At 43.5% G+C, this 16,393-nt stretch overlaps 2 protein-coding genes across 2 annotated transcripts; both read left to right on the top strand.

Moving 5' to 3' along the window:
* The first annotated feature begins 8,728 nt into the window (after nt 1–8,728).
* On the top strand, nt 8,729–11,138 carry LOC136484166 (peroxidase 27-like). The gene is made up of 4 exons (XM_066481373.1): nt 8,729–9,094; nt 9,530–9,718; nt 9,811–10,009; nt 10,622–11,138. The coding sequence occupies exons 1-4, from the start codon at nt 8,840–8,842 to the stop codon at nt 11,044–11,046; spliced, it is 1,068 nt and encodes a 355-aa protein (XP_066337470.1). The 5' UTR covers nt 8,729–8,839; the 3' UTR covers nt 11,047–11,138.
* A 3,136-nt stretch (nt 11,139–14,274) lies between these two features.
* On the top strand, nt 14,275–16,393 carry LOC136484156 (uncharacterized). Its single transcript, XM_066481361.1, has 3 exons — nt 14,275–14,457; nt 15,559–15,630; nt 15,931–16,393. Exons 1-3 carry the CDS (start codon nt 14,317–14,319, stop codon nt 16,108–16,110), a joined length of 393 nt encoding a protein of 130 aa, XP_066337458.1. The 5' UTR covers nt 14,275–14,316; the 3' UTR covers nt 16,111–16,393.

Here is a 16,393-nt window from a genome sequence, read left to right as displayed (position 1 = left end):
CCATGTTGTGCCTGCCCACTGGCTGCACCTAAGGCCCAGGCATGACCCTTTAAGGCCTGGGCTTTGCCGGGCCAGGCCGTTGGCACGACGAGCCGTCATTGCCCAAGCTTTTACGTGTGTGCTGCCCTGCCGCCGTGTACGTAGAACCACTGCGGGTACGCGCACGGCCGTCGCCGTCGCCGTCGCCACCGCCCACTTTAGTGGAGAAGTCGCCTTTGGCACTAGTGTACGTTGAGATGTGAAGGGCGAGGAGTCGAGATGGGAGCTCAGCGCCGATGTTGGAGAAGGGATGGGAGGTGTCAGGATGGGAGCTCGGTGGGGCGATCTGAAAGTCACCGCTGGTATGAGCCGCTGCTGTCTGATCATCTCAGTCTTCTCTGAATCACTGGCAGAGGCCAAAGATGCCATTGCTGCACTTTCATGCCTCTTTAAGGACCTACTTGACCGGCGTAAAATTGAGAAACAGATACTTGCAAGTGAAATGGAGGATGAATACATACTTCCTACTGAATATTGTGGTGTCACTGCGGCCAGCAGGCTGATGGAGATGGAGGAATTGTTATTTGTGCGCATAGGGCTCGCACGGCAAGCAGATGGGAGCTATGACATTGCTTCGAGTTCCAAGAGCAGTGCTAGTTCTGCAAATGGGTATCCTCATAAGCCATCATTGGAGCTTACAGACAATCTAGCGTTCCTTGTGCATTCTTGAGATGCCCTCTTGGCAGATTTCGTTGAAAACAGGTTGTCTGAGCTTGTAGTGAAGGTCGAAAGTTGCAATGAGTTGATTTGAACTAATAATTTAGAGGTCTCAGGCACAATGGCTATACTAAAGGTGCGTTTGGTTGGGCTTTTGGCTTTGGCTTTTGCCTTAAAAAGCCAAAAGCCCAACCAAAGGGGCTGCTTTTTCAGGCTGTTTTTTCAGAAGCAGCTGCTTTTCCGTAGTACATTTTTGAAAGCTGGTTTGACCCTGCTTTTGGCTTTTGGCTTTCTGCTTTTTGAAATTGGTGGCATAAAAAGCTTTTTCATAGTTGTTTCAAGAGAGATAAAGATAGAAGGTATATTTTATACTTGTTTAACCAAACAGCTTTCAGTTTTTCTACAGCTTACAGCCCACAGCAGCTTTCCCACAGCTCACAGCCCACAGCAGCTTTTTCCCACAGCTACAGCTCAACCAAACACACCCTAATTCATCGACTACTTTTCTTCCCTACAGCTAGGGTTTGAAAAATTAGAAATGGACTAGAGTAGTTGAACCTTGATCATCCGTACCTTAATATGGAGGCAAGGAAAAAAATTATCAGTTCTATGTGCTTATTACTTCTATTACTATTCCTAATACCTTTTTATTAAATTTTTGCCCTCTATTTGTGTGATTTGTGTGGTTTCATCTCTAGTCTACCCCAGCCCAACCTACATGGGATCAAAAGGCCATTTTGCGTTGGTTGTGAATTAAGAGGATTGAACATACTCTCGCAGTGGATGGTACATAGCGTTTTTGGGAATATCCAAATATTTTGGTGCTCTTTACCTGCTTGAGTTAGAAAAAAAAATCTAATGGAACAAAGATCTTTTTTTTTTGAGAAAACAAGGATCTTTTATGGGTAGCTACGTTGGTGGAGTATTTTGTTTTTCAGTAAGGGTAGGCTGATGCTGATCTAGTTATCATTCATTTATTCTTTTATGTCTTCCTCGCTCCACAGGGTATTACGTGATGGTATGACTTCTGTAGTCGATCAACGACTCCTTTGTCATGACTTTTTTTTTTGAGAAAAGGAGGGTTGCCTGTTTTATTCAATGAGTAAATCGAACAATGTCCAGCATTGATGGCATGCTCTCTAGAGCTACACCCAGATAAACATTCTAATAACTAGAGCTATATATAAATTCTAATAAAAATCTCACTGCTCAGCTTGGCGAAATCAGATTGAAGCTCCCCGTAATGCTCGCTAATGTACCTCCGGTTAATCTGTCTATCTATCTATCTATATTTATTTATCTATCTATCTATCTATAATATTAAAGAGTGAAAATTTCTATATCGGTCCATCATCTCTCACCCCAACCTCCGTCACTCACTCTACTTTTCTAGTGTTCCTCATTCTTATGCCAGTCTATATCTATATCTATACCTGATATTAAAGAGCATATCTATCTATATCTGTACCTACCTAACCACCTTCGACTATGACTATGTCCTAGCGATCGGTGTGTCTGGCGGCATCCTGCTAGGGTGGAACACGGATATGTGGGCCGTGAGCGAGGTCGCCAAAGGGCGCTTCTCGATATCGGCCAAGATCCCTCGCCGTGGTTTCGACTCCCTCTTCTTTCTCATCGGATGGTTGATTTGGGAGGAGAGAAACGCGAGGACTTTCGGCAGGGATACTACATCACCGGCAGGGCTACAGGTGGTCATTCAGGAGGAGATACACGCCTGGTGCTTGGCTGGCTACAAGCACCTAAGGACCCTGATGGCGGCGACTTGATCCCAAAGTAGCTCTTCTTTGTCGTAAAATTAATGATTGTGTAATCACACTCGCGTGTTCTGCTTTGCTTGTGTAGCTTCTGGCTTCGGTAACCTTGGATTACCGTGGCCATATTGTAACAAAAACTCCTTTCTGCTTAATGAAAAACGTGCTTCGGCACGATCGCTAAAAAAATATTAAAGAGTGAAAATTTCTCTCTCCGACCATCATCTCTCACCACCAACCTCCTTCACTCACCCTACTTTTTTTTGTTGTCCCTCATTTTTACCATTCGGTCTACAATAACTTCAACAAAGCTCATGTAACCTGATTAGTGATAGGGGTGGGCATTCGGTCAGACCAAACCAAACCGATTGGTTCTTCGATCTTTTAGAAAATTTAGTTATCTAGAAATAGAAACTAACCAATTACTAAAAAGAACTCAAGAATGGGGATTCAGTTTCAATTAGGTCAGTCATGATATATAGACCAATTCCAGAACGGCATTACTAGTCAAGAAATCAGTTTCTTAGAAGCGATTTGGTTCCGCAAAAATTCACCGGATGGACTCATGTGGAACCGACCCGCGCTGCATGAACCAACCGGTAAACCAAACATGCCATTAGTGTCCTTAGGGGTTAGGTCATCAGGGCACTTTTTTCTGCACAAGAAAGAGCAGTGCCGCAAACAGCAGCAAGACTATAAAAAGACAGTTCATTAAGAACTTTTTCTGTTAGAAATGAAGGTGTTTAGTTTAGACCATTATTATATTGAAGCATATACACCAAACACACCTTTTCTAAAGAGTACAGTATAAAGTACTACATCCGTCCGCAAAAAAATGCAATTATGGGATACGTGCCGGTTAAAGAAGCTTAAGTTTGACCAAGTTTATAACAAATATTATTAGCATTTATGTCTCCAAATAAATTTATTATAAAAATATATTCTATAACTAATCTAATGATACTTACTTTGTATCATAAATGTTTGTATTTTTTTATACAAACTTAGTCAAAGTTCAAACGGTTTAGCTTCTCGAAAAACGAGAATTGCATTCTTTTGTGGGCGGAGGAGGGAGTATATCAACTCAAGAAAAAAAAAACGACTACAGTTTCTTGTGCAAAATGCAAAAACAAAAGGGACCATGGTCGTCGCTTGTTTGGCAACTGAGGGAAAGCTGGGAAAAAGTGAAAAGAAAGGGCGCTTTTCAACAGCAAAAATAACCACGTGAATGCTTGCTGCTCAGCCTTTCTTACGGGAGAGCTTATCCACTCCACCAATCACTCGGCATTGTCTGAAAAGAAGGCTGCACTATAACGAGTGGATCCTGGTCCCGGCCAGTCCTGATGATCCTGCAGTCCTGCTGCACTACACTCATAAGCCAGCGTATTCCACTCCTTGTTGCTCCAACTTTTAAGCCTCATTTGGAAGGTAGGATCGAAAAATACAGCAATAGGAAAAACATAGGAACGGGATAGAAATATATATGGAAAACAGAGGAATGAAAAATATGGAATTTTATTGGAATGGCGGGTGTTTGGATGAATGTAGGAAAAATGCAGGAAACAACAGTGCATGTACTGACTTGTTGAGGTAAGCGAAATAATTACATGTGAGCTAGTACTACACTATTGTATCCAATCTGTATCATTTAATGTGTTCCTTCAGTCAAATCATCTCTCTACCTTGATCCTACGCGCGGTGCGATGAAAAAAATGAGATCAGAGTGGATGTTTTGTTTCCCATGTTTCACTTTGTGAAATGTCTTCCAAAGGAATTTTTCCTCCAAAGTTCCTATAGCACAATCCTACCAACCAAAGGGCACTACCGTGCCAATTCCTATAGGAATCAAAATCCCACGTTTTCATTCTAAAGGGGGCCTTAGGGGTTTCTTCTACCGTTGTTGTTCATGGAAGATATATACTAGTACTTCTGTATTCGCTTGTTGCCAAATCCTCTACACAAACTTGCTATTTTCTGAATCAAAACAAGCGAGACCTTAATTAGCTTCCCGTTTTCTACAGTAGGATGCCCACTTCCACACGCATGCACACAAACGTCACCGCCGGTCTGAAGCCGGCCGCCATCTACCAAGCAACAGAACAATGCAACGATGAACAAATTATTAGCACAAAGAGCAAGTTATTTTCTGTATTCATTAATTCTGTACTATGCATGAACCCACGTAAATCCAGTGTACGCACGTCAACGGTGGATTCCCTAATCCCTAGCTAACGGTGGATTCCCTAATCCCTAGCTAATTTTTCACAACTTGTAGGTTTTAACAAGTGATTACACTGGTAACTAACTCGTAGGATTATTATTGGGAAAATTGGTTTCATAGCATCCAAAGATCACGACATTCGAAAAATACCATCAAAAGACGTCCGTCACGTAAAATATCACCGAAAGAACGAACTGTTACCTTCAAATAGCGTTTTGTCACGGTGGCTGCTGTTGTCGTGAATTCCTCCGTCGAGACACCTTTCTTCCTCAACCCAGCTACCTGGTTCGGCATGGACACGCTGATAGGTAGTGACACATACCCTACGCCGCATGGCTACCTCGCATGGCCCAGCCGCGCCGGGTCCGCACGGCGGCGAACGCAGCTGCCTCACGCCCTCACCTCCGTGGACACTGCCAGGAGATCAGTGCCCAGTGTGCGACTGTGCGTACGTGCATGGATCATCTATCAATGAGCTCACAGTGCATGCAAGAGCAATCGAGTTTGCGTGCATGCATATAGGAGTACTCGCGATGGCTGGGACCTAGGATGACGGCTGCCTGTGCCTGGTCCACTCGCATGTGCCTATGCCTGGACGCCAAGCTCGGAGCCTCCGATCTGCTCTCAGCTCTCACCACCACCGTTCCCCCACCATTGGCACCACCGTACCACTGTCGAGCCGTGTGCCCCACCATCTCTGCCAGCATGTTCTCACCCCTGCGCACGATAGCAAACAACTCCGGGCCGGAGCCACGCCATGTCGCCAAAACTGCCGCTGTCCGCCGCCATGGTCGGCTCTCGGTCCGCCGTCGCTGTTCCCATGGGTGCAAACCACCAGTGCCTCGGCCGAGCGTACCACCACGTCCGTCTGGACTTCTTCCGACCGCGGCTCACCTGAACTGGGCAAATCCGCTCTGGGACGCTAGATCCTGCCGCCGCCAGGTACATTGTTCCTGTTGTTCGCCATGGCCGCCACACTGGGAACTCCCGCGGACAGCTCCAATCGGAGGCGCCTCCACCAAGCCAGCAACACTGCCGCGCCCACCACCACCGCGTGCACCTCCTTCGGTCGAAACTCCGCCGGCAACCCTGCTTCGCGGGCCGCCTCCGTCCTGCTCGACACCGGTCGTAGACGCTTGTTTTTTCCGCATGATGAGCCGCCACATCGCTCTTACTCAACCCCGCATAAGCCATGCCCAGAATAGCCCCTCTAGCACCCCCACGCACCTGACGTGTACCCACGCCAACCTTATAGTCGCCGGATTCGCCATTGCTGCATGTCATCGTCGTCTCCCGTGTTGCATGCTGCGCGGGCACGGGGCCATGCTCCTATGAGCCATATCAGGCCACGCCACTGACATCGATAGGTGCCGCCGGACACCGCGAAGGGCGTCGGCTGGTCAGTCATGGCCGTTGTGCCCTCTCTAGGGCGAATCGGGTTGTGCCCGTACGTTGGCATGTGTGTTCTGTTTCTCTGAAATGGGGGAACAATTGTGACTCAACGGAGGAATTCACGGCAAAAGCGGCCATTTGAAGGTAACAGTTCATTCTTTCGGTGGTATTTTACGTAACAGATGTCTTTCGATGGTATTTTTCGAATGTCGTGATCTTTCGATGCTATGAAACCAATTTTCCCATTATTATTACACTAGTAGCTAATTTTTCACAACTTCTAGCTAACTTGTACCTAGGATTTCCTCATGCGTAGCCCTGGGGTATATTTATTTAGACCAGACTCAACAATAAATCACTCAAGATCTCAGTTCGTAGTTTTTCAATTAGTTGGACACATTAGCTCAAGTAGGTTTTAACAAGTTCCTAACTGGAGCTGCAACAAAAATTTGGTAGTTAGGAATACTTGTTCCTTATTAGGATAGGACTAGAAATCATGCGCGGCGTTGCCGCGCCCTGCCTGTGTCTGGGCCAGACTGCATACTGTTGTGTGAGTCCATTTGGAGACTATATGTTGTCTTCGCCATGTAGTAATAGAACGGATTCATACGTACTGACGTGTATGTGTACAACCTGATTAAGGAGATCATTCTGAAAAAGTATGATTTGCCTAACTGTGAGAGGAGGCCTGGACTGCGGGTTGATTCAACTAAAGTTCGAGGGTGTTTTTGAAAAAATGATCGTGGCTTGCCCGATCGAACGGCCTCGAAAAACACGCGATGTGGCACGCTGGCTGGCCAGCTTTTGGATGCAGGATTCATATGTAAAAGATGGGTTTGAAGGCTCGTGATGTTGCCTTTTTTTACTTTTTTCACATTTATTACCTTGGTCCCAAAAAGATAGAATTCTAGTATCTCCTTAGTGAAACTATTTAAATTCTGACCAAATTTACAAGAAAAAGTATTATTATTTATGACACTAAATAGGTATATTATTTAAATATATATTTAATGAAAAACTAATGACAAATTATTTGATATTAGAAATATTGATATTTTTTTCTATGTAAATTTAGTCAAAATTAAGATGTCTTGACTCACCATTATGATAAAATGACATTATCTATTTTTAGACGGAGAGAGTACTAGAACATTACTATTGATCGTTATATATTCTCATCCTGCTCCTGGTTTTATAAAAATCGGCCTCGCACATTCCAGGATGGGAGTTGTGATTTGGGAACGTGGGGTGCGATTGTCATCACTAGGTATAATCTACAAAATCTGAATGCAATTATATATTATTAACATTTATGTTGGAACCTGATAATATCAGTAAGGCCACATTGTTTATCACAGTCATCAGTTACAGCTCAGTTGAGATCTGGTATCCCCCTTCTTTTCTTCTAGAAATCTGATCAAGTAACGAAGGGATAGATCAGTGCTGCGAGTTGCTTCTGCTGGAGAAAGAAAGTCAAACACAACACATCCCCTGGGGGTGGCCTGGGGCAATTTGTTGCTTTCTTTTTCTTCGATCTAGTGAACACTGGGGGAGCTTGTATAGGATGATTACTTTACAACTTTGAAGACAAACAAACAGACCATAAACTACTACTTTCCCCCATTTGATGAAGAGCAAACAGCAGTAAAAACTTGGTCAAATGTGCCCTAAACAATGCGTGCAAGCTGCTGGCCTGCAGCAGATCAGATAAGATCGGGGCAGCAGCAATGAGATTACGAATCATAGAGCTCCAGCAAAGCAAATCCCTCCTCCCCGACCACGTGATCTGGGCCCTTGAGAAGCCCGATCCCGTCACCATAATTCTAATAAGCACTGCTAGCTCTGACAGCCTGATCGATCTGCTCTTTAGTTTAACCTGTATAAAGTATACAGTGCCGACCCTAGCTACTTCTACTCCGTACTTGCATTGTCAGGAACATCTCCCGTGCAAAATGTTCCCAAGTAGGAGTAGTAAAATCATTGGTAAATCACACCTGTAAAACTCCGTGTTCAGTGATACTACTACCACCGTCCTTATTGGATACCCGTACGTGCCCTGTTTGTTTGGCTGATAAACCACGACTAAAAGTATCGTTGGCTGATTTACTATGAGAGAAAGTTGGTTTAAAAAAGTACTGTTTATAAGCCAAACGTCGCTGATCTGTTCGTCAGACTGACAACTATCGCATTCACACGATGATGCACGACAGTAAAGAGTAGTAAACTGGAACTCGCTATACTCCTACCTGTATTCTTCGTCTGCAGTGTTTACAGTAGGGGAAATCAGACAATTGTGTTTGCAGTGGTAAAAGACGATGGAAGCCTCATCAATTGACATCTCTCGTGAGTCGAGAATAAGCAAGCAGTGACATCCCGTCCGTGGCAGGTATACGTATACGTACACGGTACACCCATTCCTAGTAGCTAAGAACCCGGAAATCCATGGCGAATCACATCACATGGCATGATGCGGCCATGACAGACGGGAGAAACGACGCTCGCAGCGCTGCCCGAGATCTCGTGGACCGATGTGGCATCCATCCTCACTCCACTACCACTCCAGTGATCCATCGCTTTCTAGTCTACTCCTTATATAACGTACATCCCGCGGACGGCGGACACCGGCCGCCCGATCAAGCGCTGCAGCGCGAGGCTCGAGCCCGCCAAAGCAGGGAGGCAAAGCTAATAAGCAACCGACTTCTTGTCTCCTTCTCCCTGCAGCAGCAGCCTGCGCCGCTTGTGCTACTGCTACACTGCCATGGCAGCGCGGCCGGTTCTTCCTCCTCCTGCTCTCCTCCTCTTGCTTCCCCTGCTGGTCGTGGCTGCTTCGTCAGCCGCCCATGGCTACGGCTACGGCGGCGACGCTGCTAATAAGCTCAGGGTCGGGTTCTACAAGGACTCGTGCCCGGACGCCGAGGCGATCGTCCGCAGGGTCGTCGCCAGGGCCGTCCACGAGGATCCCACGGCCAATGCGCCCCTGCTCAGGCTTCACTTCCACGATTGCTTCGTCAGGGTACGCTTCCACTTCTTCCATTGCTGTCTTCTTCTAAGAGTATAGAGTAGTAGTATATGGTTTCATTGCGATGTGCCCGGCCCTTTTCTTTTCTTCATTCAGGATTCAGTGGTATCCAATGCAGGTTGTAATGATTTTCAGTCAGTAGTTGTGCACGAACTAACCTGACTGAGACTTTGTTCCCTTTCTTTAAAAAAAGAAAGAAAAGCGTCTCTGAAACTTTATCTGGAGAAGAGGCAGAAAGCAAAGATTCCACACGCGAATCTCTCAAAAGCGTCTCCTTTAATTTGCTGGATGTTGTTTCCAGTTCAAACAAACTCAATCGAGTGATACTTTGATTCACTTTGGTCATCGAGTGATACTTTGATAATCCTTTCCATGTTCCCTGTTCCCGGGTCCCTGACCCTCCCCATTGGCCAATCGCCATTGCTGCAGGGCTGCGAGGGGTCTGTGCTCATCAACTCCACCAAGGGGAACACGGCGGAGAAGGACGCCAAGCCCAACCTCACGCTGGACGCCTTCGACGTCATCGACGACATCAAGGAGGCGCTGGAGAAGCGCTGCCCCGGCACCGTCTCCTGCGCCGACATCCTCGCCATCGCCGCCAGGGACGCCGTCTCCCTGGTACGTGCGCTCGCTGAATGGCTGATTCATTCCTTCAATTCCTTCCTCCAAGCAGAGCAATGGCTGACTCCAAAGTCCAAACCAACAAACAGGCCACCAAGGCGGTGACCAAGGGAGGGTGGAGCAAGGACGGCAACCTCTACCAGGTGGAGACCGGCAGGCGGGACGGCCGCGTCTCCAGCGCCAAGGAGGCCGTCAAGAACCTGCCGGACTCCATGGACGGCATCCGCAAGCTCATCAGGAGGTTCGCTTCCAAGAACCTCAGCGTCAAGGATCTCGCTGTTCTCTCAGGTATGTTCGATGGACTTTGTTTGTTAAATTGTACAACTGCATTTCAGCTTATAGTACGCTTTTTTTAAGTGAAATTGATTTTCTTTGGCTGGTAGAGACCTGCACCTAGACACCCACACGTGCGTCGCACACTTGTACTACTACTGCTCACTGAATCTGAAATTGAAATATAGGAAATGCAGCTTATTATGCTAAAAAAACGGAAATACAAACAGGAGGGGTGGTCCCCTACTGCATTTTTATTTCAAGAAGACGAAAAGTAGAAAAAAATAGAAAAATATTACATATTAGTACCGTCAGATCTACTTGTTAAAAGTTGTTGACCTTTTGATTTGACGAAGATAAAAAATGGCTTAAAATTTTCTATCATACCGAAAACGTTGGGGGTTTTTTTCCTAAGTAGTAAAAGTGCAGACTAGCTACTCAACATTTATTTTGAAAAATGTCCTTTAAGTTTTTTTTCCCAAAAGTGAAGAAGGGCACGCCATTCAATAATCAGTTTACTTAGTATACAAAAAAGAATCAGTTCACTTTACTGTATGTTTATTATTATTTTTTTGGAAAATGTTTCCTTGGAGATGACCTGAAAACCGTGCTGTGCCATGCATCCAGGTGCCCACGCGATCGGGAAGTCGCACTGCCCGTCGATCGCCAAGCGTCTGCGCAACTACACGGCGCACAGCGACAGCGATCCGACGCTGGACGGCGCGTACGCCGCGAAGCTGAGGCAGCAGTGCCGGAGGCGCAGGGACAACACGACGGAGCTGGAGATGGTGCCGGGCAGCTCCACGACGTTCGACACGGCCTACTACGGCCTGGTCGTGAAGCGGAGGGCGCTCTTCCACTCCGACGAGGCGCTGCTCAGGAACGAGGAGACGCGGGCGCTCGTGTACCGCTACAGGGACGCCGCCGGGTCGTCGGAGGAGGAGGCGACGTTCCTCAGGGACTTTGGGGCGTCCATGGTGAACATGGGCACGGTCGGCGTGCTCACCGGCGACCAGGGGGAGATCAGGAAGAGATGTGCCTTTGTCAACTAGCGATGTCGCTAGTATGTGATGGTGCATGTGTGTCAATTAGTACTCATTGTTACCCTCTTGCCTTAATTATATGCTGGAGTTTCACGTTTCGAGAAAACCTTCCATTTTACAGCACTATATAGATTTAGGAACGTTTTAGGTTTTATATATATATATATATATATATATATATATATATATATATATATATATATATATATATATATATTGTGAACGTCGTTTGGGTTGAGGTCATTTGTTGATGGAATGTGATAACATGTTCCATTTTGTGTGGACACGATATGCGTGGCAAACAAGGAATTTGAACCGGCTTTGACTTTGGAAGGGAGCTAGAATTATTTTCCCTCCCCATCCACCAGGTATCGAGGATATTCTACCCATGATGTAACACTAACACACCTGTACCTGCTGTCGAGAGATCGAACCAACAGCGTGAGCAAGATCAAGTGGAGTCAAAAATAGAAGTTCTATCTCAGATAAGCTGCTGGCGAGATCAAACCAACGGTGTGAACAACAAGAACAAGAGAAAATCAACAATGGAATTTCGAGGAGCAGGAAGGCAGCTTCCTTTCCTTATTGACGAGCCGTCCTTGAAGGACCTGAGCTGGATTGTCCAGAATGACCTGTGGTGGCGACTGAGCAAAAACTGGAGAATGATTAGCAGTAAAGCGCTTGAGCTACAAGAAACGGAATACATGGTGAACTTGCACTGTGAACCATCTGGCAACTCCAGTTTATACGCGGCAGCACCAATGCACTCCAAGATCTTGAAGGGGGCAACGAACTCGAAATCAATTTGGGGTATGGATTTGATCATCATCAGAGTTTGAGCATACGGTTTGTGCTTCAGGAGAACTTGATCTCCGACTTAACATTCATGATTTTGTTATGTGGTTATCATCAGATTTAGCCTTCATGTGATTCCGAGAAGCAAGCAAATGAGTGCGAAGAAGCTTGGTGTGCATCTCATGTTCAGCAAAACAGTCATGAACTGAAAGATCGAGAGCTGTTCGGTCGAATACCAGAGTCACCGATATATGGGTTTATTGGAAAATTTCTCAATCAAAATAAAAACATAAAATAACTCAATTTCTTTGGAAGTTCAATTGCCTCTAAAGCCTTTAACATAAAGAACTAGCACATAGTAATATTGATACGAGCCAGTATTGCACTTTCATATAGGTGGACTAGTAGAATTAGAATTTTTTTGGTAAAAAATACATTTTACCTGATCTCAATAATAAATGGGTTTATCAGTTTTATTGGAATTTTGTCACCTATAAAATTTTCCCTAGCATGAACTAGGGTGCCAATTGTAGATAATCAAGGCAAGAACCCCCACTGTTCCTACTTAGGCCTCGCTCGGTTGTATGAGGTTGGTTTCCGGCCAGACCGTTTCACCACTACTTTCTATAATGCCAGAACCAATCCTCGCACAGAACGGCCCGTTCCGGGGTAACCGGACGGAGCCTCATGTGGAACATAGCAAATTTTCTTTTGAGAGAATTTTCTGAGCCATTAAAAAATATCGCAATCTCCCGTGAGTCACTGGAAAAGTTCAGTGGTCTTCAGCGCCATAGCTCTAACTTTTTTTTTTGCCCTCCATGCCACTGCCGTCAGATTGGGCTCTAACGGTGTCAAACTGCAGGTGTGAAAAGTTAAAAATATCTTTAAGTCTAAATATGTTATTAATTTTTTTAGCATCTTAACGATTTCAAATGGAAAAACTCAAAACTAGAAGGTTGTAGATCTCGTCGAGATCTATAATTTTCATATAAAAATTATCTTCTTTTAATACCGCAAAAAGATATGATTTTTCTAATATATATTAATCATATCAAATCATATATTTTTTGTGGAACTAAATGAAGATAATTTTTATATGAAAATTATAGATCTCGACGAGATCTACAACTTTCTAGTTTTGAGTTTTTTCATTTGAAGTCGTTAAGATGCTCAAAAAAATTAATGACATATTTAGACTTAAGGGTATTTTTGACTTTTCACACCTACAGATTGACACCGTTAGAGCCTAATCTGACGGCATTGGCATGGAGGGCAAAAAAAAGTTGGAGCAGTGACGCTGAAGACCGCTAAACTTTTCCAGTGGCTCACAGGGGATTGCGATCTTTTCTAATGGCTTACGAGGAATTCCCCCAATTTTCTTTTCTTAGCTTTCTCCTATGAAAAATAAATTAATTCATGTGAATTCTCGTGAAATTCCTCCTTTCTATAGGGGTGCTTGACATATTATGTGTTATAATAAAAGTGTATAAGATATAAGAAGATGGATATATTGGACATATTATAATTTCATATTATATAAGAACTTTTTTACTACAAGGTACTCCGTCTGTCCAAGAAAACATGCAACTACAGGTTACGTGCCAACAAAAGTAGTTTACGTTTGACCAAATTTCTAGTGAACACTATTCATATTTGTGACTCCAAATTAATTTATTAAGAAAATACATTTCATAATTAATTGAACGGTATTTATTTGATATCATAAATATTGATATTCTTTTATCTATAATTAATCAAATTTGAGATATTAAACTATGACATTGTGCTAGAATTGCATGTTTTTCTGGACAGAGGGAGTAGCACTTAGGGCACCCGTAGTGGTTGGCTCGTAAGTTAGCTATAAGCATTTTTTGGCATATTTTAATGCAAGAGAAAGAAAAGCTAGCTCTTGATTAAAAGCTAGGCTTATACACACATTTCAAGATTATGTAATAGTGTTACGCTGATCTAATCATATTATGAATCATTATTAAAAGCTAATACCATCGGAGATGTTGGCTTCTGACTCTTGCTGTTGCGGGTGCCAAAGCGTGAGTTTTAGGCCGCGTTTAGTTGCCGCCTGAATCGGCGCCGCCTGAAATTCATCAGCACTGTAGCGCACTATAGCTTTTTGTTTGTATTTGGTAATCATTGTCCAATCGTTGACTAATTAGGCTCAAAACTTTCGTCTCGCAAAGTACAACAAAACTGTGCAATTAGTTTTTGATTTCGTCAACATTTAGTACTCCATGCATGTACTGCAAATTTGATGTGACGGAGAATCTTCTTTTTGCATAGTACCAAAGTTTGCATTTTGGGTAACTAAACAAGGGCTTATACGATGATTGACTTGGATTAGCTGATTTTAATTTTTGAAAATAGGAAAGTCCACAAGCACAGCACGGTTAAGATAGACGCTGGGCCGCTTGGGCCGTCCGAATCTCCTGAACCGTCGTCTCCTAAGAGAGAGCAGAGAGACCAGCGATGGCAAAGCCGGCACCGCCGGCGTTCGTGTACCGGATCAGCACGGCCGACGAGTGGACGGAGTTTCAGCGCACGGGCACCACCCTCGGAGGCGATCTCGACCGCTCCACCGGCTGCATCCATCTCAGCAACCTAAGCCAGGTAAGGTAACCCCACCTTAATATGGCTTGATTTCTTCCGGCCTACGCCCTGCCTAAAATTTCCACGATCCGTAATTCCGTAGAGAGCTATCCGCTTGCTGGAACAGATTTGGGTTGCTCTTGTGTTCTTGATTTGTGTGGTACTTGGGATAGGTCAATCTAGTTCTGGAATCTATGGCTTGGAGCATGTCCTTGTTGTCTGCAGATGCCATTCGATGCACAGTTAGTTTTAGTTTGCGCTATGTTATTTTAGAATTTATCCATTTGATTTGATTTGATGGGATTTGTTGGTTACAGAACTCAGGGTAGAGGTTTGGGGGCATGTTTCTTTTTTTTTAATCTGTTTATATGCCCAGGTGTTCATAGTTAGTTGGCACTGGCGGTTGATGCTATATAGGATGACTGTAAATTGACCGTAAGATAATACTAAATATGTTGTATGTACTATTTAAGATGCAGAGTACATAATGGGTTTTATCTGTAAGCCTGCTGGAGCCTGGAACTGCAGTAAGACATTTCTTGTGTATAGTATGATGAAATCTTGCAAATGGATATGCCTGCGGCCTGCCAACTCATTCTGTATTTGTTTACTCTTGTAATTTGTTTTCTTTTTTATCATAATAAGTTCCTCCTGTATTGATATATTATAGGAGAATGATATCTAGCAGTTTGTTGTGCTATTCTAAAGAACAATTGAAATTGAAGTATGGTTTACCAGAAATCATTGAACTATGCAATTTTATTCTCTTAAAATACTCTGCTCACTTCTGATATATGTATATTATTGCACTCTAGATGTTATCCCACATAATTGTTTGAATATCATTACTCCATCAGTAAGTACATTGTTTATTTATTGCCAACAATGTTCGAAACTTAAATGTTAGTCTTTCCAGGTCCTACAAGATGCATGAATTCCATTATGTTTACTCAACGTATTTTTTTGTCATTTCTATTCTTGACTACTATTTCTATATGTAATCAAAGCTGGACAACTTATCTTTTGATTTTACTTGAATGTGATTCCTTTCATTTTTCATGCTGTCACTCATATAATTTTTCTCGTGAACTGAAGATTGTTTAATTCTTGGACCTGGTGAAGGTGAAGATGACTTTAAAAAACTTCTTCCTGGGAAGGAATGATCTATACCTACTGCAAATTGACGCTTCCAAGGTATATTTAAATCCTATCAGTTGTTGATTTGTTACTTCCTAACTACCTCTTTTGTATAATGTAGATCTACAATGCTTTACTGCTCTTGTTTACTACTTATTTTTATGGGAGGTTGCATGCACACAAGTTAATTATTTGTTTGTCTACATGGATAAGAAAAAGTCATGTTATTGCTGTTTTCTATTATATAGCTTTGTCAATTCAATGTGCCAATAATTATGTTCAGATAATAACTTATTATGTATTGCGTACTGAGTTTCATATGCTTGTTGTTTATTTTTTTTTTCTTGTTTATCTCAGCTTGCAGATGGGTTAATTTATGAGGCAAGTGATGATAATAATTATTTTCCTCATTTCTATGGCCCTGGTCGGAGCTTTGTACCTCTTCAACTAGATGCTGTTGTGAAGGCAGACAAAATAGAGCTTGCAGACAATGATTTTACCTGTGCTCTACTTGATGGAAGTGATCTCCCAAGCTGATTTTGAGTCTCACATTTATCTTAACAATGTTCATTTGAGTTCTCTGCCGAAGCTTAGTTTTTAAGATCTCTATGTGCAGAAGTCATACTCATATATTAGTGTGACTGATTGTACCATCCAGAATTATCAACAGCTATGCATACACTTTCTAGTGGAACCTTGGAAGATAAACTATGACCATGGGAAGTTCAGAACTGTTTGGAATTTATGCATCATGATGGATCAGGATGTTCATTATGCTAAAGCAAATAATACAATGTGTACTTGCTGTCATGTTACATCA

This window comes from Miscanthus floridulus, chromosome 1 (genome assembly GCF_019320115.1).
Source record: "Miscanthus floridulus cultivar M001 chromosome 1, ASM1932011v1, whole genome shotgun sequence".
In the NCBI taxonomy this organism is placed as follows: domain Eukaryota; kingdom Viridiplantae; phylum Streptophyta; class Magnoliopsida; order Poales; family Poaceae; genus Miscanthus; species Miscanthus floridulus.
The sequence above is the reverse complement of the archived record's forward strand: the minus strand, read 5'-3'. Positions and strand labels throughout refer to the sequence as shown.